Raw genomic sequence first — 23,750 nt, forward strand, 5'->3', positions numbered from 1 at the left:
GCAGCCAGCATGCCAACAGCAAGCTCCCTCAAAACTTGTGACATCTGTGGTCTTGTATTGTGTGATCAAACTGCACATTTTAAAGCAGCCTTTTATTGTGACCATCCCAAGGCACACCTGTGTAGTAATGATGCTGTTTGATCAGCATCTTGATATGCCACACCTGTCAGGTGGATGGATTATCTTGGAAAAGGAGAAGTGCTCACTAACATGGCTCTTCGCAAATTTGCGACCAAAATGTGGGAGAAATTTATCTATTGAGTGCATAAAAGTCTTAAATCTTTCATTGAACCTGAAAGAAAAACAAAAAGGAGCAAAAACAAAAGTGTTGCATTTGAATTACTGTTGAGTGTAGTTTGAACTCTGTCAGTCAGGACATCTGTGAAATCCCAGCAAAGACTTTCCTCTCGTGCTGCATTCACTGCTATGGAAAATTGTAGGAAAGTAACCAGTCACGCCTAAAATCCCTTGTATTTAAATGTAAAAGTCATTCTCACTTCAGATATATCTCTTGCACTTATTTATTTTTACTGGTGAACCTAAACGACAATGGACCTGATTGATCTGTCCACATCATCCACATGCAGTCGATCATGGGTGGTGTCACTGCAATGACCTTGCTGCGTCTGATATGTCAGGTCCTTTGCATACGTGCTGTGTGATAACTCGCAGATCAAAATAATATAAAATCGATCTGTAAAGCATTGGATCAGTCGAATTTGTCTGTGGTGCAGCACATCCTGGTGTGCAATACCTCCCTCAGTATCAACTCAAAAGGGAAGTTCCCTAGTTTCATGACAGTGAACGCACCATCACAATCCCGATTCTCCATCTTCCTCAAACCAGGCAAGGGACCAACCTGCGTCTGTCACCCACCGTAACATTTTCCCGCTGACATACACTCCACCAGGTATCTGAAATATATCACTTTAACATTTTGGTATCGTTGTTGTTCATTTTGTGTTATTTCGTTGCGATAATTTAGCTGCGGAGCTAATCGCGTACACAGCTCCCTGACAGCAGCGGTTACTGGGCCGCTGGCCACTTTTCTGTTTTCATGTTCATGCTAATATTACCAGTCAAACCAGAGTGGATAGGGTAATCAAGCTGGCCACCCCGTAACGTTAGCTGGTTGTGTTATTTTGTCCGTTAATTTGTCGTTAGTAGCTAGCTAGCATCGCTAGTCCAGAGGTAGCGTTAGCGCTAATCATTAAACTGGTGCATTTAAAGTTAGCATGCAGCAAGCTAACGCTAGCAGAGCGAAGCTGCTGTGATTCGGGTTAACTGTGGCTTTCTTAACGTCTGAGAGAGGTCAAACGTTTTCATGTCCGTCTGAATTATTACGACAGATTGAGGTTTAATTCTGATGTAATGAGTCAATTGACAAAATTACAGTAACACAGGAGCTACAGTGTTAACGTACACACAACTAGCTAGCTCCATCTTTAACAGTTCCATTGCTTTAACATCAAGATACGTTAACGTATGTAGCGACTGCAGCAGATTTAAGTAATATTAGCTAACTTACATTGTGTTGTATAACGTGAGCTAGCCACATAAACTATGCACACTTTGCTGTTTGTGCAAAGTGTGATCTTATTTGTGCAGCATCCTTCCTGCATCTTGGACACACTCAGCAAAAGCCAGTATTTTCTGTGTTGTGTGTTGTCCATATACAAGGACAAATGTGCAGATTTAAACAACCTGATGTGGCATAAACAATATAGCCAAAAGTATGTGGACACCTGAACATTTCACCCATATGTGACTTGAATTTGACATTCAAAACCACCGTTATTAACATGCATATGAATAGTTATAACCACCTCCACTCTTGAGGGGAGGGCGATACCACAAAATCTGGTTTCGATCAGATACCAATTAATTCAGGGCCAGAATTGCTGATATGATACCCATACCATACCCTTTATATTTAAACTGGTGTATGTATTTTCATGTAGGGGAAAGCAGTGTGTGTCACGGCCCTGTAATAATATCAAAGGTCATATTAAAGGTTTGCAGCACTGGCCACAAAACTATATCAGTATGAAAAGATCAAGTTGGCCCAAATCCATTTTAGTTTGACACAATTGGAAATCTTTGTGGGGGGAGTTAACAAGTAGTTTCCAATGGCCTCTCAAATGAATCTAGTGTTGCAAAATGATATACATATTTATTGATTCAGACTATTAATCTTATAATGCACAGAGCATCAGCAGAGAGGCCAAGGGAGGGAAGGAGCAAGACTTTGTCGTCATTATATATGTCTTCTGTATGAAATGTCCATGTTGTTGCTGTCACACAATACACTCCAACTACCAATGATGCAGCTCACACTTAAACTAGCAAACAAACGCTCACCTGACACAATCAGGCAGCTCTGTCTTCCACACATGCAGCACAGTGCTGGATTGTACATGTGCTACTGCGGTAAGTTCATTCATCTCACAGACTGATATAGCATAGCACATGCAACATATAGACAGATGTCACACTGTAGACTAATTAACAGACAGATTAAACAGAGGAGCAGCTCTGTGTCTCTCTGAGTGCTGATGGAGAAACTGTGAGTGAGTGAGTGGGGTGGGCTTGAAAGTATGTTCATATATCGTACATAGTTGTCAAATGGCCCAACCCTAAAATATGGTTGCTTCTGGTCCCAAAAAGCCAAGATGGCGACAGCTGAAATGCTGAACTCGAGGCTTTTAAATGGGAGTCCACAAACCAGTGGGTGAGATTATGGCAGCTACGTCCATTATTTTTTATAGTCTATGACTGAAACAGGAATGAACAATTCCCAATCTGGTGTGCCACAAAGTTGGAGGCTCACTCTTGCCTAAAATATGCTGCATTAAGGTTTCCCTTCGCTGGAACTAAAGTACCTACAGTACAGTAGCCCCAAGCTCCAAACTGTAATTCAGTTCCAGCAACCTTTATAGTCGTCACTGTGAAGCCAGGCAGGTCGAGATTGTGATTGCGTCCTGGCGATGGCCAAAGACTTTGCTTTATCAGACCGCCAGATCTTGAAGCCTGATTCATCTCTGCAGATATGACGTTTCCACAGCACCACAGTCAAGTGCTAATGCGCTTAACACAACTCTTATTATGTGATCTTAGGCCTGTGTGCCTCTGCGTCACCATAGAGACCCATGTCATGAAGCTGCCAATAAACAGTGCTGACCTTGCTTCCTGAGGCAGTTTGGATCTCAGTAGGTAGTGTTGGGGATTTGAAATGATTCGTAATGCACTTGGTGGTGTTGCAAACTTGTGTGGCCTACTGCTTCATGTGAAGAACTGTCGTCAGTCCCGGAGCCATTTCAGCTGAACAATAACGGCACTTTAGCTGACTGGGGCAAAAATAGCAGAGATTGTGATCTAATCAAGACGGTATCGTGTGACAGTGCTACCTTGCAAGTCTTTGAGTTCTTCAGTGTGACCCATTCTACTGCAGATGTTTGTCAGTGGAGATTATATGGCTCTATGTTTTATGTTAAGCGCCTGGTATACGCAGTAAAACATTCAAATTATGTCCACTTTTTACAATATAACTACATGTGTTTATGTTTTCATACAAGCAGCCTGCAACCTTGAGATCTACAGAATAATTAGTAAATATACAGGGAGAGATGCTATGTAAATGCACAGCAATCTATATTTGCATTTTAATGCATGTATTGGAAAAGGCAATCCAGAATACCAGTATTGTTGTCTACTTTCCATAACCCAGTCTGAATCCAGTTTGTATCTTTAGGTACTAATGGCAGATCTTATTAATGTTAATTAAAAATCCATTTCAACCCAGTCAGGTAACGCTGGAGGCAGCACAGATAAACTAAATGACTGCACTTCTAATGGATCTAGAGTGTGGTTTGATCATCAGAATGCCACATAGTCAAACACCGGCTCAGGGATGAAGAGACACTGAATGAATTAAGGAATTAACTGTTACTGTACGCTAACTAAAAATCAGAATGCAACACTTTTGGTTTTTGCAGTTGAAACAAAGGATCTGAAACTTTTTAGATGCACACAAATGGCTTTTTTCTCTCAAATTTTGTGCACAAATTTGTTGAAATCTGTGTCAGTGAGCACTGCTGCTTTACCAAGATAATCCATCAGACTGACAGATGTTGCATATCAAGATGTTGATTAAACAGCATGATTATTAGGGTGTGCCTCGGGCTGGTAACAATAATAGGCCACTCTGAAATGTGCAGTTTTGCTGATGGCATAATAACGCAGTGTATCTCTTCTCTGCAGACTTTAAAGGACCACAGTCATGACGGACTCCAAATATTTCACAACAAACAAAAAAGGCAAGTAAGGAAGGGAGTGTGAAACATCAGTGGGAAAAACCTGACAAACCTGTTAGACTTTGCTGCTATTATTAATTTTCAGTGACTTCAAACTGTGCTGCTGCCAACACTCGCTGTGTGTGATTCATCTTACAGGGGAGATCTTTGAGCTGAAGGCAGAGCTGAACAATGAGAAGAAGGAGAAGAGAAAAGAGGCAGTCAAGAAGGTCATCGCTGCCATGACCGTTGGCAAGGATGTCAGGTATTTATCAAAATGTAAAGGAGTACTTTGTTCCAGGGTCCGAAATTAACACCTGCCAAGTAAACCAAGTAAACCTAACGCGTAGCTGTTGTTAGGGGATCTGCTTGAACTGTTTCTGGAATTACATTCTGGCATCGCTCAGAAACAGGAAGTGACACTAAATTCAAGTTCCAGTAACTTTCAGGCTTTGCTGGCAATGTTTTCAGCTGTGATTTATCAAGCAAATGAGTCAGTACAGTGGAACCTGTGCCAAAGCATCACAAGGTTCTTATAAGTGAAAATTGAACCCAGACAGTGGTGGAAGCAGGAATGTCAGGAATGTGGAGGAAACAGTTTGTGGAGCACTTGGAGCTCTGCCCAATTTTACACCTTTGCACATCTGGACAGTCAGGCATGAAGTCAGGAAACTGTTTTGTTATGTTTACCACTTACGAGCTGGCTGAACGACACCTCTGAGAGAGTATATATCGGCTCTTAGGATGGATTGTTTACCACATTACTCACAGTATAAATGTAAGAATGAGCCTTGAAGCCTCACACTGTAATCTCTGACTGAGTTCTCTTGCTTTGCTGTCAGTTCTTTATTCCCAGATGTGGTGAACTGCATGCAGACCGACAACCTGGAGCTGAAGAAGTTGGTCTACCTTTACTTGATGAACTACGCCAAGAGCCAGCCCGACATGGCCATCATGGCTGTCAACAGCTTCGTCAAGGCAAGGCCCTACATGAACATGTTTTTTCAACTGTGTATGACACTGCCAGGGTATCTGACACTGTGACATCTAACACGTCTGTGTTAGATGCATCCCTAATTGTCATGCTGTTTGAAGGTGTGTTTTCTTGACAAGCAAAGTTAGGAAGTTCAGGTTATGTTCTCTAGAGATCAGGCAATTGTCTAAAAATATCTTTTTACAGGATATGGTGGTTTGCACACTTATGTTTACATTGTTATTACCTTATTCTTCAAAGATTTGTTTTGCTCCTCTGTAAACCTACAAAGCCAAGTTGTTGTATAAAACCATACTGATTACTAATATCTGGAAATTAATCATCTGGATATTTAAGGTTTTAGAATTAGTCATTGAACGTTAATGGAGTTTTACGTCTGTGTCCCTGAGGGAATGTACCTCAGTGAAATCTGACCTCATTAAAATCACATCTGCCTTTCTTGTCTTGCCCTCTAGGACTGTGAGGACCCCAACCCTCTGATCCGAGCTCTGGCCGTCCGCACCATGGGCTGTATCCGGGTGGACAAGATCACCGAGTACCTGTGCGAGCCGCTGAGGAAGTGCCTGAAGGATGAGGACCCGTACGTGAGGAAGACGGCGGCTGTTTGCGTGGCTAAACTTCATGACATCAATGCACAGATGGTGGAGGACCAAGGCTTCCTGGACTCCCTGAGAGACCTCATTGCTGACTCCAATCCCATGGTAGGTGTCAGTTCCAAGGCAGTCACGGATCAGAGTTTGATTCTGATTTTGGCATGTGTAACTGTTATCCACTCTTAAACACAACCAGTGGAATAAGGTTAAACTCCAACAAACTCAAACTGGGGTATGTCTGGGATTAGGTGGCGCTTAGAATGATTTTAGTGTAATTTAGTGACAGTTTACATGAGATAAAACAATGGATTCTCGCTAATGGCACTCATTGTCATTTACGGTCCGAGCCGACACTGTATGACACTCCGTCGGGCTATAATCGGGCTGATAGCATGTAGTCTGAATCCAGCATACGTTAGAATGAAGCAAGAAAAGCAGATCTGTCCGGGTTGTTTCTCTAAAGCTGCATTAATTGTGTTAAATGCTTTAACTACAGTTTGCCTGAGTTTTATTTGGATTAAAGTGATGATGAATTGCTCCTCGCAACCTTTAAATATGTGTTGATTTAATCCAAATGGCATGATGGCGACAGACTTATCACAAAACACCTCTGTCCTTTAGGTTGTGGCCAACGCAGTCGCTGCCCTGTCTGAGATCAGCGAGTCTCACCCCAACAGCAACCTACTGGACCTCAATCCCCAGAACATCAACAAGCTGCTGACGGCGCTCAACGAGTGCACAGAGTGGGGACAGATCTTCATCCTGGACTGTTTGTCCAACTATAACCCCAAGGATGAGCGCGAGGCCCAAAGGTGAGTATTGGTGATTGTTATTTGATAGGGCTGCACAATTAATCAAAATGTTATCGAAATCACAGTATGGCCAAGGACAATGTCCGAATTGCAGGAGCTGCATTTTCTTGTGATAAAGGTAAAATGTGTCACAAATCATATCCCGGAACAGGAAACGTGCTTGTTAGGTACGGGCCTCAGCAAAATCACATCATCATTTTTATATTTTTTCAGTGAAAATGAAATGCAAAAATAACCATCCATCTATTTTAAGTCGCTTATCTGGGGCCGGGTCACAGGGGCAGCAGGCTGAGCAAAGCACCCCAGACATTTCTCTCCCCATTGACCCTTTCTAGCTGCCCATGGGGGACCCCAAGGCGTTCCCAGGTCAGATGACGGGATATCTAATCCCTCCAGCCTTTTCTGAGTCCGCCCTTGGGCCTCCTACCAGTTGGACGTGTCTGAACCACCTCAACTGACCCCCTTTGACACGATGGATATATGATTTTTTTTTAATTTTGTGCAGCCCTACTATATGAAGAGCATTAATTGTTGTTGCCCCTGCTGATTTTTAAGAAAAAAATAATTGTATTTTATCTGATGAGGAAAGTTTATTTATGAATACAGTATAAAAATCCTGACCAGCACTAAACTAAAGATAACACTAAGAGTTCATTATGTCTCGTTTTGGATCTGTGTTAATGAAACTAGTTATGATTAAAGAGTCAGTTAACCCAAATTACGAAAACATACTTTGTCACTTACCTCCCATAGTGTATACCCATGCAGGTAGTTACTTCTACTGACTATCACTGTGCCAGGTCTGTGGGTAAGTGAAACTGTTTTTGGAAAGAGATAAATTAAAGTTTAGATTTTTTAAATGTTACTTTAAAATAATCTGCATAGAGAGATACCACTCGAGGGAAATTAGATGATGTGGGACAACCACCACTCCACCCAGCTTCGTCTTCGTAAGGTGCTGGAAACATAAATAAGTCCAAATTGGTAGAAAAGATTTCGGCACAAAAGCTAAAATGTTGTAGGAACAGACACAGGCCCAACACAATCACTACAACAGCTTGATTCAGGTTCATGTTGAGTTACATTTCCCTGACTGACTCTGATCTTTCCCTTCCTGTCAAAGCATCTGTGAGCGTGTCACTCCCCGGCTGTCTCACGCCAACTCAGCAGTGGTGCTGTCAGCTGTCAAGGTTCTGATGAAGTTCTTGGAGCTGCTGCCAAAGGACTCCGACTACTACAACACCTTGCTGAAGAAGTTATCCCCACCGCTGGTCACCTTGCTCTCTGGAGAGCCTGAGGTCCAATACGTGGCTCTGAGGAACATTAACCTCATTGTCCAGAAAAGGTGCGTGACCACAAACAGCAGAGGCTCTGTTTCATTTTTTACTGCTACTGCCCATTCTATATATCGATACAGGCGACAGTCTAATATGTGTTGCTTGTGTGCAGGCCTGAGATCCTGAAGCAGGAGATCAAGGTTTTCTTTGTCAAGTACAATGACCCTATCTATGTGAAACTGGAGAAACTGGACATCATGATCCGCTTGGCCTCCCAGGCCAACATTGCCCAGGTACCTTACATGACAGTGCTACATAGGGTTCTGCTCTCTTTCACAGTCATGGTTTAAAGCAGGGGTGTCTAAACTTTTTTGAATTGGGCCAGCTGTGTCTCACATCAAATGGGTTATAAAAAATAAAAAAAAAAAACGCACAAACAAATGAGACAAATGCAGCTGTTGCTTGGCCCCTTCTTTACTTGTGGCCCCCTTGCTCAGACCATGCCCGTTTTTGAACTCACCCTTCATTTTGATCTCAGCCACGCATTTTTAAAGTTTCGTGACTGCATCTTGCTCAGTGCTCATTATCATGCTGACAAAATCTGCTCACAGACATAAACACCTGGCGAAATACTCAGAACAGCCTCTGTGGTAGTTTCCATTGTGGTATCACTAGGACCACATTTCGCCGTGTTCACACACATAGACACACACACACTCACACACGGTTAAAACAACACCATCAGAGCAATATTGTCAGGGTTAGTAAATGTATGTGGGAGTGAAATATGTTGAAGTTCAGGATGATATTTGGTTTTTCAGGGTTTGAAAGATCCAACCCATGTGAAATACATAATTTTTTTGTTGTGCAAATGATGTCTGTTGTTAAATGGAGTGTAATTTTAGTAAAGACATCAAACTCAAACAAAATCAGTAAATTGAATCACATCTAAAACCCTTTAGACAGATCTCTGTGGTGTGTTATTGGGTACACATTCAGTATCTTTCACTTGTGTCCTGTGTCACTTCAGGTGCTGGCCGAACTGAAGGAATACGCCACAGAGGTGGATGTTGACTTTGTGCGCAAGGCTGTACGAGCCATCGGACGCTGTGCCATCAAAGTGGAGGTAAGAAATGCTGTCAGTGCTGCTGATGTCTACGTCAAAGTCCTCTTGTGGGCATTGCAGCACAACAATCTTAATTCTAATCAGACTTGACACCAGAGCACTGTGATAGTAGCAAAATCATCATGGTGACACGGCGCCTCTGTCCTGTTCCTCTCCAGCAATCAGCTGAGCGCTGCGTCAGCACCCTGCTGGACCTGATCCAGACCAAAGTCAACTACGTGGTTCAGGAGGCTATTGTGGTCATCAGGGACATCTTCCGCAAGTACCCCAACAAGTATGTTTCCCACTGAACTGCTGGGAACTACTCAACAAATAATTATACAGACAGCCAGTCACATTTACAGCACTTCACGAAAGATGCTGAGTTTTATTCTGACCTCTGAGATACTGGTGTTCTTCAGGTATGAAAGCATCATCGCCACACTGTGTGAGAACCTGGACTCTCTGGATGAGCCCGACGCTCGTGCTGCCATGATCTGGATTGTTGGCGAGTACGCCGAGAGGATCGACAACGCTGACGAGTTGCTGGAGAGCTTCCTCGAGGGTTTCCATGACGAGAGCACCCAGGTAGGTTCTTCAAATAAGCCGACAGCATGTTTTGAAGCGTGTACATCCAGAATCTTTCACAGTTACTGACGTCATGTTCAGCACATACAAAGATAATGGGGGAAAATATAAAAATAGCGCTGTTACTCTCTTTGGAAACAGGCTTGTTTTGCAGTAAGGTTTTATGTTTTACACAGATAATAAAATTTATATTTGAGAATAATTCAGCACAGTTGAGTTTAGACAGTATAGTACAGGACCTTCTCCACACATCAGCCTGTCTGGCTGTTTCCACACTTTGTCTTTCACTCCTCCTACTGCGAGGATGGGTGGCATTGCAAACTGAACATATGATAATCTAACAGCATGTGCTTTGATGTCCAGGTCCAGCTCACTCTGCTGACTGCCATTGTCAAGCTGTTCCTTAAGAAACCATCAGAGACTCAGGAGTTGGTGCAGCAGGTCCTCAGCTTGGCCACCCAGGTAAGTGTTGTTTTTTTATTCTTAAGAAGTGCAGACACTTATTGTTTGTTAATTTAATATGGACCCCTCTTAACTACCATAAACACAAATAACCGCAGTCCAGCTGATCCACAAGATCTACTTCTTCACTGAATAAATAGGAAACAAAGAAATATGATTCCCAGCACACGTGTTGAACTCTCTGCTCCTCTGCAGGACTCTGATAACCCCGACCTGCGTGACCGAGGCTACATTTATTGGCGCCTGCTGTCCACTGACCCTGTGACGGCCAAGGAGGTGGTGTTGTCAGAGAAGCCCCTGATCTCAGAGGAAACAGACCTGATCGAACCCACCCTACTGGACGAGCTCATCTGCCACATTGGCTCCCTGGCTTCTGTCTATCACAAACCCCCCAGCGCGTTCGTCGAGGGCAGCCATGGAATCCACCGGAAACACCTTCCTGTGCAGCACAGCAGGTCAGACACACTGTGACAAACCAGCATTTCAGTTTTTCTACTGGCAGCTGTGCGTCCCATGATTGCACTCACATGGTTCTGACTTCCTTTGGCCATCTTGCCGTGTGCACTCTCTTAACATGTAGGGCGATGCCTTTCTAAATTACTTGTCCCTCACCTGCACTACTGTTTCCTCCTCTGACAGCATTGACACAGGTGAGAGCCCAGTGAGCGGCGGGCCAGCAGCTGCCATGGACCAGCCACATGTGATCCCCAGCCAGGGTGACTTGCTGGGTGACCTGCTGAACCTGGACCTGGGCCCTCCAGTCAATGTGCCCCAGGTCTCCTCCATGCAGATGGGTGCGGTGGATCTTCTGGGAGGAGGCCTGGACAGTTTGGTGAGCCTGAACACACACACACACACACACACACACCAATTTTACTGTAGAGTGGAAGCATTGGCTAAACACGGCTAAAGACTTGATCAGCGTTCTGTGCTTCCTCGTTTTCATACCAATGCTTATCTTGAACAATGTTTTGGTGTTACAAGTCCAAAAAACTTGTGTGTATTCATCACTCAAGATTTGTTTTTAATCTTATTACAGTACATTTTTTGTTCTTTTCAAATGAAATTTTGCGGGGGTTTTTTCTTGCTCATAATGTAAATATGTTTGTGATTTAAACTGTTTAATATTTTTTGTTCTGAAAACTTTAAAATGTATGACTCTAATTGTTGTGAAAAGTTGGTATATTAACATGTTAATATTTTCAACACAGAGCTACATTAAAGGCGGATTTATGCTTGTGCGTCAGCTCTGTGCAGAGCCTATGCCGTAATTTACGCACGTGGCCTATGCCATTGCGAGCATTTATACTTGTGCGGTGGTGTGTCTGTGTCACTCTGCAGTAACACCTCCAAAACACTAGTCGGCAGCGGAGGTTTCTGTGAAGTGCTGAAAAGTTTAGTTGATTCAAAACACACATTAAACACACATTAAATATGGCTTAATAGAGACAGTTTCAAACACAAGTACACAAATCAGCTTCACGATAACTCGCAGCATTCACAGACAAACACTTGTCTTTATCTGGACACATTTTCCCCACAAATACAACATGCTAACGTTATTAGCACAAGCCTATGGCATTTTAAATTGTATAAATTAGCCTAGCAGCTAGCAGATGTTTCCTCTGCTCATATGAAGCCAGGGACAACAGCAACATTTAACAAAGGTAACGTTACAAATTTCGGCTCCATATCAGCTCATAAGGTTCACTGACAAAACAACTGTCTTAAACTAAACATGTTTTCCAAACAAATACAACATGCTAACGTTATTAGCACAAGCCTATGGCATTTTACATTGTATAAATTAGCCTAGCAACGAGCAGAGATTTCCTCTGCTCATATGAAGCCAGGATAAATCACACACAAGACTTAAAAATGCTATTTTTGTGGAGGCTTTATTGTCTTCACAATTTATTGTTTCTTATCTGTGAAATTAAAGTAAATAAAAGCTTTGTTTCCACTGAAGGAAATGGTTTCAGCTTACAATAATAGACAGGAGGTCTGCGTCACCACGACGTGTAATTGAATTTCTGGGGAGGTGCATGTCGGGCTACGATGTAGTTACAGCATTGATTCAATGCAGAAGTATAAATCAGGCTTAAGCCTTGTTGTATTCTTCCTCTATTGATGGTCACTCCTCCACTTCTCCAAGCCGCTGGAACAGCTGGACTCCTTTATGATCTCCTTGCAGATTTTAAAGTCTTATTTAATGTCTAACATACGGTATGGAGTTGGTATTTTCCCAGAAGTGAGGGCTCCTCTTGATGGGTTGCGGTTGCTAAGAAAGTCTCTGTCTCTGTCTTTGTTTGTGTGTTTGGTCTGTCTGTGATGTTTGGATGCTGTCTTTGGGGAACTCTCTTCTCTCCTGTAGCTGGGGGGAGACCTGGGCGGAGGTGTTGGGGGAAGTCCAGCAGTAAGTCAAGCCCTTCTGTTTGGCAGTCTGCCTGTCTGCATGCTGCATGCTGCAATTTAACCCACCACACTCTCAAACTGACCTCTTCAACTTTTTAAACCTGGCTTCTCTGTCTCTCACACTCAAATACTTTCAGCTAGAAGATCACACGGATATTTTGCATGTTTTAGCTCATTTTCTGACCGGAAAAAGCATCCCAAAATTTTCATTTGCGCTCATCTCCGTCTGGAGAGGCTGCACATTTTACACTAGGGCTGCCACCTAATAGTCGACCAAATGTTATTTGACCAGAAAGCTCATTAGTTGGCAAGATTTCACTGATCGCTTTGTCTCAGAAGAAACAAGCAAACAAACAAACGTGTTAAACAAACTTGTTAAATAAATCCAAACCTATATGACTGGACCATGTGTGACTTTAATTTGAAAGGACAGACACAGGAAGTGTCCACACTCAGCAGTCAGACAGGAGTCAGGTTAATTTCCAGGGCTGGTACCTGCAGTTATTCCACAGGCTAGATAATAACATGTCGGGCAGGAAATCCAAAGTGTGGGATCATTTTGAGAAGGTGAAGGACGAACCCAAGGTGATATGTAAACTCATCTTCATTGGTCGACTACAAACATGACGTATCATCTGAAACATGGAAGTAGCTACATGCCCATTAGCCCACAGCGTCATTAACAGGCGGCTCGCTCATGGAAACTTGTGGAAAATGGAAGCAAAAACCAAAAGTATTGCGTTTGTATTTTTGGTCACTGTCACTTTCTAATTAATGGGCTAAAACACACAAACCACAGGTGAGGCTCTCACCTCACATTTGAGCTTGTTCACACTTCCTCTGTCATAAGGGCTTTGGCTAATCACTTGCTATAGTTGAAGTGTTGTTTTTGATAACGTTTCTTACTTTGGCATACCTTAAGATTGTCTGTGTGCTTCTCTTTGTAGGTCTGTAGCAAACTGTGAAGTTGCCAGTGATGCATACTGAAATTATGGTTGCTTAGATTGTGTTTTGTGTGTATGTGTGTGTGTGATTTTGTTGTTACCGCTTTAGGTGGGACAGAACTTCATCCCTTCATCTGTCCCCAGTACTTTTGCTCCGTCACCCACACCAGCTCCTCAGGCTGTCAGCAGTGGCCTTAACGACTTGTTTGAGCTTTCCACCGGCATGGCCATCACCACTGGAGGCTTCGTATCCCCTAAAGCAGTGAGTTCACACAACCTCAGAACATTTAGCATTCAGTCAATTACAGGCACATTGCTCACAGTAAAATAACAAGATACAAAGTAATGTGAGATCCTTCAATGTGAGGCAGCGTACTAAATATATACAATCTGTAGAACTGATGATGTTTGTATTGTTCTACCAGGTGTGGCTGCCGGCAGTGAAAGCCAAAGGACTGGAGATCTCTGGAACCTTCTCTCGCCGCCAGGGTCACATGTACATGGACATGACCTTCACCAACAAGGCCCTGCAACACATGACCGACTTCGCTGTCCAGTTTAACAAGAACAGGTGGGTGAGATGAGTGTTAAACAGTAGAGCTGCTTAATTATACCTCATTCACAACAATGACCAGAGTCGATCGGGGTCATCTGACCTGTCTTTTGTCAATTCAAGCCAAGCCAGCCAACATGGGTTATTTCCTGGTCATGACAATTCAGATACGACCTGGATCACAACCCGGAAACAATGCATACCAATTACCTCACTTGCTGAGAACTTATTTGTTCAGGCATTCTTTTTTTCTGTGTACATTGGATGCCTCTCTTATTTAGCAGCCTCCTTGTGTTCGCACACACTACCTTGTCCTTGTCTCCGTCCTGGTCATCTGCTACATAACTTCTCAAGGTCCTTGTGGAACCCTAAAAAGTCTTGAAAGTTATTGAAACCATTGCTCTAAAAATAAAGCTTTAGTTTGTATTAAAATGTCTTAAATTGATCTTTCAAAAGTCTTAAAAATGTGAAGACATGGAACGTAGGTTTTCTGACATGAAATTGTAAAATCTCAAAAATGATTGGTTTGATCTCTTATTTTTAAAGAAGGATTTACCGAATGTCTGTTGCATTAACATCACTCAGATCAGGATAGTGGAACCAGCAACACTCACATTTTGTTTCCAGCCAGGATGTTCAGAGCAGAGGATCTACTGTCTGCTAGCTCACTGTCACTGTACACTGGGCAACATGGCAAAGTGCAAATGCGATGAAAATTGGTTATTTAACCAAGATTTAGCTGGATGGCTGAAATCAATACAAGGCAGTGCATACTAGGCTCGGTGTATTGTGCAAAAAAAGATTTATAAACACAGTGGAGTGCCACATGTAGAGTGAAGAACAAAAAAAAATCGCCAAGAAACCCCACCAACAAACAGCAGGTATTTTCCAGTTGGGTTCTATCCTCGTCTCCGCCACACCTCCACCATATGTCATGCTTTTGTTTTTCTTCATTTTTTGTTGTTGTAAAATTGGTCCTAAATTTAATTCCAAAAAGTCTTAAATCTAATTTGCCTTTTGCTGTAGGAACCTGTTCGTCCTTGCCAGGAGTTACTGCACCTCGAAATCTTGTCACATCTTCATGTTCAAATTGTAGCTGTAGCTAAAAAGATTCCTGCTGACATTGTTCTGTTTATTTCGGGGCTGCGGCGACCTGTGACAATTACGTCTGACCTGTGTGCCCCCATTTGCAACCAAATGACCCTTGTCTGACCCACCTGTCTACCTGGGTCACAAAGCCAAGTCGGTCAGCGTGGGTTCATCGTTTCAAAGAAAATGAACGCTGGTTGAGTCATAGGGAATTCATGAATAACACAGACGCCTTAACCTTTACAAGAAAGACAGGTATGAAAGGAGTATTAGACTGCTGTAATTCTAGTTTGATGTATAAGTGTATATATTATAAATGAATGCTGCCAGTGTTTGATTTTTGTTGGTTTCCACACAGTTTCGGGGTGATCCCTACCAGTCCTCTGCCCATTCATACTCCGCTGATGCCCAGTCAGAGTATTGAGATCTCTTTGCCTATCAATACCATCGGGCCAGTCATGAAGATGGACCCTCTCAATAATCTGCAGGTACAGGAGCTGTCACTCACCAAACATCTTAACAGCAGTGCAACACATTTCCAAAACTGTCACTTGTACTTTCTTGTTTGCGTCCTCTATTTTTTGGAGTGTTTTATGTAATTGCTGATATCACCCAGCACATCTCAGCCGTGCAGAACAAGCATAATAAGCTTTTGTTTTGTTTACTTGTGCCCAGGTGGCTGTGAAGAACAGCATCGATGTCTTCTACTTCAGCGTACTCATCCCTCTCAACATATTCTTTGTTGAGGATGGAAAAATGGGTACGATTGTTACTCACGACTTTATAAAAAGGCATCACATTTCTCTTTACACCCTCACTGTCACATGTCTTCAACAACCACTGAAGCAGGGACAAAATGTTGCTGGTAACACGAGATGTGTCATGATTTCTAAAATATGCTTACTGCAGAATTTAAGACAGGAAGCACTACTGTGCGATATCTGAAAACACAGCTATTTGTAGACAGTTTAAAAATGAGGTTTGCGCTCTGTCTTTGGAAGGAAATTATTGTCATAAATATTTGATTCTTATAAGTTACTGAAAGTATATTCTTGGAACCCATCGGCTATATTCGGCGTCTGACTTCCAGCAGACGGCGATACAGCCTCTGGAGGCAGACCACTGATTTTTTGGCATTCCGGTTTGATTTGGGCGGTGGAGGCGAATTTCCGTTTCCGACTTCCGTTTATGTATAAGTAAATATGCTGAACCACTGCGATAGATTCAGAGTTTGCAGTGACGCCAATTATATTATAGTTCACTGCACGGACCGTTTAACCTGGCAACAACTGCAGCCGGCTCAAACGTGATTGGTCAATATCACGCGGACTACAAACAGCCTACAACCGGAAGCCAGTGCTCTGTCGCTCTTCTTCCGGAGGCAAGATCTCCGGGGTTTGCCTACAGACTCTGCATTCACTGAATGTAGAGTCTGTATGTAGAGACTACTCAAAATATAATTGTGAAATTAAATTACTACTGAATCCTTAATATTTACATTTAAGATTTTACTTTGAAAATGTCTTGTCTGAATTCCTGTGGTGTGGATTCTCTCCTCATTTCAGTGAATATCTCAAGTTTAAACTGTCAGTTTTAGTCGTGTAATTTCAATTTGCTCCAATTCAACAGGCTTAAAATTTAAACAACAACCCTGTAAAATGGTCTCCAATATGTACCTGTCGGCTACATAAATGCTATACTGAAAGACTAGAGAATAATGTGTCAGGTTTCTCCGTGTGGAAGTCAGCTCTCAGCTGTTTTTTTTTCTTCCTTCTTCAGAGCGACAGGTGTTCCTGGCTACCTGGAAAGACATCCCCAATGAGAATGAGCTCCAGTACCAGATAAAGGAGTGCCACCTAAATGCAGGTAGGCTAAGCTGGTGAATAAAGTCGCCCTTGGTTACAAAGCGATGATTCTAATGTCCTGTCTGTTGGTTAACAAATAAGAAAATTCCTCTGCTGGACAGTTAAAGTTGATCATTGATTGACATTTACTTTTATTGAATGCAGTTGGAGAATCATCGGTTGTTTGGTTAAAAAATGCAGTTAAAGATTCAAATTTTTTTCCTGTCTTAATGTAAGTTACCATGTGCCTTCTGATTTATACATTATCTAAGTGAAGTTTCATACAAGCAGATCATATTTACGACACTTAGTTTAGGCCTAAGTGCATTTTTTTCCCACCTGATGTGCCGCCACTTGTTCTGTTCACAAAACATCAGCTGATCATTTCAAATTTATCTGTATGTTTCCATTTATCGTGAAACCAGTGAGATAAGTTTCTGTTGACAGTTGTTTCATTGGCATGTGTGAATCTGTGAAGAGTAGGGCTGCCCCCCAGACTAAGAGTTTACCTAGTCGACCAACAGTCATTATTACGGTCCATTAGTTGACTAGTCTCCCGCATGTTTCTGATATGAATGTAATGAGTAAATGATATATTTTGGTGGTTTGAGTTGAAGGTGTGAGAAAGAATAGTATCAGTAACATTGTTAACACTGTGCTACATTACAGAGAAATACAAAAGCGTACTAATGAACCTTCATTAATATAGGCCTATATTTTATCTACAAGTGCACGTCACACACTGAGCGAGCCGCCTGTTAATGACGCTGTGGGCTAATGGGCATGTAGCTACTTCCATGTTTCAGATGATGCGTCATGTTTGTAGTCGACCAATGAAGATGATTTTACATATCACCTTGGGTTCGTCCTTCACCTTCTCAAAATGATCCCACACTTTGGATTTCCTGCCCGACATGTTATTAACTAGCCTGTGGAATAACCGCAGGTACCAGCCCTGGAAATTAACCTGATTCCTGTCTGACTGCTGAGCGTGGACACTTCCTGTGTCTGTCCTTTCAAATTAAAGTCCCACATGGTCCAGTCATATAGGATTGGATTTATTTTGACAAGGTGCAGCTCCTAATAGAGTTTCACTGTTGTTGTTTTTTGTTTTTGTTTTTTTCTGTGACTAAGCAACCAATGAAATCTTACCGACTAATGACCTTTCCCGTCGACTAATATTTGATTGACTGTTTGGAAGTAGCCTTAGTTAACAGCTTGATCAGACAGGACCGTTGTGACATGAGCACGCCTGAGTTTGCAGTGAAGTATCCAGGCTTCTCTCCTACACTTTGTCCTCCTCGGATGACCATTCATAATTTAATTCAAGTGATATTTGTGGAGATGTGTTCATCTTTGCGGTGCAAAGTTTGTTACACCACTGATGTAGGCCAAATAAAATAAAAATAATTAACATCTGTAAAGCTGAGTGATACACAGTTCAGCCTCCCAGTGATGTTATACTCAATATCAGCACTCAAAGAATCCCTCTTTTTCTAATCAAATGATTCGTTTTGGAAATTAACTGTTTTATGACTTTTTTACAAGTTTAACTTCACATTTTTAGAGTGGTGTTTCGTTGTGACCAACCTAAGGCACACCTGTGTAGTTACAATGCTGTTTAATCATCACCTCACCCCAAAGGGTCGCCCTGGACACCATCTCATCCAAAGACCTCACTCTTCTCTCTGTGTTTTCTTTCTCCACCCACATGCATATCTCTGGACATTTCCTCTTCCTCTGTACCTGAAGGACACTTCCAACCTGCCCATACTTGTGCCGCTCTTATCCTGGCAGCACAATGGTTAATGACCTTTTAGCTTAGCCCAGTGTTGTAGAGTACCTGATCAGGTTTACTGAAATCTGAAGGTTGTCAGTCATAGTTTATTAAAATCCTCATAGAGCTATTTACCATCAGTTTCCTGATCAACCTTTTGCCAGTAGTAGTTTGCATTAGCTCATGTGAACATTAGCGTTAGTACCTGTAGTGATTACGGCCTTTTGTGCGTGTGTTTCATGTGGTTTCTCTTTGTTCAGTAACTCAGGTATGTGAATTACCTGACTTTGATTCTGGTCTTGCAGACACAGTATCGGGCAAGCTGCAAAATAACAACATCTACACCATTGCCAAGAGAAACGTAGAAGGCCAGGATATGCTCTACCAGTCCCTCAAGCTAACCAACGGCATCTGGATCTTGGCTGAGCTCCGCATTCAGCCAGGCAACCCCAACTACACGGTAGAGTATTCACCAATTAACCTTTTGGCCCTCAGCTTTATATTTGTTTGATGTTTTGTTATTTGCACATTGACTGTGGAAAAATCATAGGTGACATTGACAAGGTTGAATGTAGAACTCCAACACAGGTGTGTTGGTCATAGAGGGACAAAAATAAAGCAAAGAAGAATTTCAAGGTCTTGAAAACTTCAGGATTTAGACTGCTACTACTTTTCATCGTAGATTAATCTGTGGGTTGTACTCTAGATTAAGTGATAGTGGTTTGGTCTGTAAAATGTTCAGAAAATGGTCAAAAATGCTGTTCAGTGTTAGGTAAAGCTCAAGATGACGTCCTCAAATCTCTTGTTTTGCCTCAATCTAAAGATATTCGGGTCACTCTCATAGAGAGGAAAGAAACCAGATGATCACTTGTACGTACTTGATTGTATGTACGAGTGGTGTCTCCTGTTGTAACTCTGCGACTTCTCTCTCTCTCAGCTGTCTCTCAAGTGTCGGGCCCCGGAGGTTTCTCAATACGTCTACCAGACATACGACTCTGTGCTGAAGAACTGACCTGCTTTCCCACTCAGCAACTTGGCTTCATCCTGACGACAAACTGCAGTGTTTTATCATTTTCTGCCATCTGCAGCAACTGCCAAAACAAAGGAATCCAAACAGTAAATGACGGGTTTCTAAATAATTTGGAATATTTGTTTTTTTCCTCTGAAGACAAATTTCAATACAAAAGAATAGTGTGTGTATATCATACTGGAGTTAAAACGTTCAAACGCTGTTGATGTTCTTTATTTTGGCAGTTTGAAGCAGCATTGGATCCTGTTTCAACCCCCATTTAAATTTTTACCTCCCAGTGAGAACACGTCAACCATTCCATCCTTAACTTAGTGTCTTAATGTTGTAAAGATGTGGCTGATGGTGAAACTGTCAAACGAGTGAAAAAATAATCTTCCTAGTTTCCATTAAGCCATTCTTTTGTACGGTGTGTGGCTCACACTCCTTTTGGTTGTCTTTTTTTTTTGTCTTGACTTTGCTTCAGTTGCACCTTCAGAATAATACCAGTGTTGATTTGTTCCTTTTGCCATTAACATGTGTGAACCAACAATGTGATCAACGGAAGCTACTAACGTCTGTGCTACAGCAGGTTTGCCTCCCGGAGGTCAAAGCTTACAGTTACTTACAGAGACATGCTAAATTAACCAACGTTATATTGCGCAACATACGTGTTCCTGTTCTTCCTGTCATGACTTAAACACAGCTTCTTGTATTTAATTGGTGATAGAAATATTACTGTTCCTCTATAAGTATAACGCCCAGTTTAGACCAAAGATTGGCAGCGCAACAAAACCGGTTTAGAACGTTGCAGAAAAAAAGTGTCAGCGGTGTGAACTGGTTGGTCTGAGCTCGACTCAAGCTGGGTGATGGTGTGACCTGCAGATAGCTGGTCAAATTGCTGATGGCTGGTTTTAAAGCACATCACCTGTTTCAACAGCCAGTCAGCTTGTAGTGAAGCTCACTGGTCAAGTCAAAATGACTGCAGGAGGCGTGTTCACTTGCTGCAGCAGGTGCTCCATCCCCATCGAGCCCTCTGCGTCCTCACCGTGTGCCAGTGTCAGACGGTGGCGATAATTGGTGCTGTTTTTAAAAATATATATATTACTGTGGCGTATTGATTATGAATACAGTCCATCTGATGCTGGTTTTGTTTCATCACTGTAACCAGTATCTCACTATCACTATCCCCATTCAGATTTTAAGAAGCTACAAATTATATTCAGCCACAAAATAAACCTGAAAAGCTGCAAATCAGAACAGAAGTACAGGGAGTTGTTGACCAGAGATGATACACTGTCATCTAGTTGCATTGATGTGAGCCAGCAGGTTTTTAGAATGTTTCAGTTGCCTGTTTAAACTCATCTCATCTTGTCTTGAATCTTTGGTCTGAACTGGGCTTTAAATGTTGACCAGTAAATGAAAAACTTAAAATAACATTCCAAACGGTCGGAAACCGAAACGCAGACCACAGATCACACGAGTAAGAGCACCAGTAACTCTAAAGTGACGACTAAATCCTGGCGTTTCATTTCGGCTCCCCACCTGTGAATTATGGCGGAAGAAAAACAAACTCCCAGTGTGGTGAGGTGTCTGCGGGCTGTTTCAGTGGAGGAACACAAACCATCAGTAGGACAGACAGTCGGGAAGCTTCTGACTCAAAGTAACGCACAGTACATTTGTTTAACTTGTTTAAATATCCAGGTTGCCATTATTTTCAGCTCACAAGTCTTCACTTGGAACCACTACACAAACCACAGCAGCTATCGAATATGTGTTAACACACCAGTGCCACTCCGAAGATGATTTGCTGGTTCATTTCACATGTATCTTTTTGTAACAGCCCCGTTTACTGCAACCACTTAGTTGTACACCGCTTTATGCATCGTCATTCCTATTTATTGTGCATCTACCTCTGCCTGTTTCCTTTTTAACTGGCTTCACTGTACCTTCAGTTCTGTAATGTGCTTTCACTTTTTGTTTTGATACCAGTGTTTTTGTGATCTCCATGTCATTGTTGTCAGGCCAGTCCAAACCTGTGGCAAATCAGCTTAACCAGTCTCACAGGACCAAGCATTCGCACAAATTAAATGCCAAGCTTACGTTTTAGTACCCTAGTGTCAGTATAACCTTCTAATGCTGGCTTTGTGTGTGCTATAGAACAAACGGCCAAAGGCCAAGAGTTGCGCTAGTACAGTGTAGTCCAGTGATGGTGTAGTTTATGTAGCTGATAAATGAAAATGTTTTGGTATTAACCCTGAAAAGGAAATGAAGCCTTGCTTCTATCTGTTCAACAGAAAAGACTTTTTCGGTGTAGCAGTTGTGTTGGTGACACTATTTTCCTACATGTAAAAAAAAAAAAAAAAAAAAAGTTTATGTGCCTGCATGAGCCCACTGTCCATTTTATCCTTTCTCGTTTAGGTTGTGGCTTTGCTCCATTTCAAATCTAATCTCCCACCTTCATGTCTCTGTTGCAGATCTCATATGTTTTTTAAAAGCAACATTGTCTCGAGCACTCCCACATATAGAAGCAGAACATTTGCCAGCAATGCAGGATGTTAGGTGAGAGCGATCATAGCATCTTGTGAAATGGAATATTTCTAGCATCTTTGCTGTAACCCTGCTGTAAATGATTTGTTATTGTCACAGTACCACACCTTATGTCATTAAACTGTCAAACACACAATGCTTCACTGTGTTCAGACGTCCAGTTACAAAACACAGAGCAGAACTGACTGAAGAGACGTGTCACAGTCAAGTTGGTTATCACAGAGGTTAGTGGAAATCATCATCATCATCACCACTACCAGGAACCTGTATCCCAAATCAAGATCAGAGGGTCAGCTGACTGAAACAATTATTTTAGTTTAGTTTATACTATACTTAGATGGTGCATATTGCCAAATTACTCAAGCTGACACTTAAATAGAAAACATGAGGCTTCTATGCTGGCATAGAAGTGCTGTTTTGTTATTTTGAGGGGTCACTGAGCAAATGAAGCACACATTTACAGCTCGCTGTATGCACTGCACATAATGGGGCCTTGGAATGTACGGTACATACACCATGCATTAGGGATGGGAAGTTGGGATGGACAATAGGGGACCCCTGACAAGTAAATCCACTTCATGTAAAGCCGCTGGAGTCATCACTTCTTTACAACAAAAGAGTAAAGTAACATAAACAGAGCAACATGTTAAGAGATTTTTATTGTGAACATATGAGCATAGGGGGCAATTTGAAAACAGTGGAAGTGGACAATAATGGGAAAACCTTTGTCCTGTTTTGAAAAGAAGGTACGGGAACAGAATGCAGATATACAGTTTAGTGACTTATGCTTTCCATAATAATTTAAAAGAGATGGATTTAGTGTTTGTGGCACGATCATTTCACTGCTCTCACATGATTGTGCCACAGAAACTTGACATTTTATCTGATGAAATCAAACAATGAATCCTGCAACTCTGAAACCAAAGCCCATTATCATCTGTTCATTTTAAACATTCACATATTGAACAGCGTCCAGAAAGTACCTCCTTTGGGCTGGAGTTGAACTGGTGACCAAAGAATAATTGCTGTCAACCTATAATTCATGACAAATTTACAGAGCACCTGCTTGACAACGATATGTTCGACAAGTGTGCTTTTGTCAGACGAAATTGAGCAAATAACCCTGGACTCTGAAAACAAGATCCATTTACATCTTTTCGTTCTGAATGGTCACCAATGAAAAGTTCCTTCGAGCTGGAGTTGAACCAGCAACCTAAGGATACCTGTTATGATCAACCTACAGTCCGCTACTCTACCAACTGAGCTATCAAAGGGAGCAAATATCCCCAGGTTGTTCAGCCTGTGCATCAATGCTGAAACGGATACTAAACCAAATAAACCAATAAAAAGTCCATCCTTCGAGCCAGAGTTGAACCAGCGACCTAAGGATACCTATTATGGTCAGCCTACAGTCCTCCACTCTACCAACTGAGCTATTGAAAGGAGCAC

General features: G+C 42.1%; 1 protein-coding gene across 2 annotated transcripts; it reads left to right on the plus strand.

Annotated features, from left to right (window-relative positions):
• The first annotated feature begins 775 nt into the window (after window positions 1-775).
• ap2b1 (adaptor related protein complex 2 subunit beta 1) lies at window positions 776-22,437 on the plus strand. Of its 2 annotated transcripts, XM_033643654.2 has the most exons (22): window positions 776-910; window positions 4,261-4,316; window positions 4,452-4,557; window positions 5,135-5,270; window positions 5,742-5,987; window positions 6,501-6,691; window positions 7,815-8,036; window positions 8,141-8,261; window positions 8,999-9,094; window positions 9,253-9,368; window positions 9,496-9,661; window positions 10,025-10,123; window positions 10,319-10,578; window positions 10,763-10,955; window positions 12,498-12,539; window positions 13,592-13,744; window positions 13,908-14,053; window positions 15,483-15,612; window positions 15,800-15,884; window positions 16,904-16,990; window positions 19,051-19,205; window positions 19,683-22,437. In XM_033643654.2, exons 2-22 carry the CDS (start codon window positions 4,280-4,282, stop codon window positions 19,755-19,757), a joined length of 2,862 nt encoding a protein of 953 aa, XP_033499545.1. In that variant the 5' UTR covers window positions 776-910; window positions 4,261-4,279; the 3' UTR covers window positions 19,758-22,437. The 2 variants fall into 2 exon arrangements, with proteins under 2 accessions (XP_033499545.1, XP_078028409.1); XM_078172283.1 differs by lacking the exon at window positions 12,498-12,539.
• Window positions 22,438-23,750: the final 1,313 nt, after the last annotated feature.

The sequence above is a fragment of the Epinephelus lanceolatus genome, chromosome 11 (genome assembly GCF_041903045.1).
Source record: "Epinephelus lanceolatus isolate andai-2023 chromosome 11, ASM4190304v1, whole genome shotgun sequence".
Taxonomy (NCBI): Eukaryota; Metazoa; Chordata; class Actinopteri; order Perciformes; family Serranidae; genus Epinephelus; species Epinephelus lanceolatus.

Excerpts from the sequence above, each read along its gene's own strand:
- ap2b1 (XM_033643654.2), top strand. The coding sequence starts at position 4,280 with ATGACGGACTCCAAATATTTCACAACAAACAAAAAAG. Across the intron at positions 9,369-9,495 it reads TTCCGCAAGTACCCCAACAA|GTATGAAAGCATCATCGCCA; the intron begins GTATGTTTCCCA and ends GGTGTTCTTCAG. Across the intron at positions 15,885-16,903 it reads TGTTGAGGATGGAAAAATGG|AGCGACAGGTGTTCCTGGCT; the intron begins GTACGATTGTTA and ends TTCCTTCTTCAG.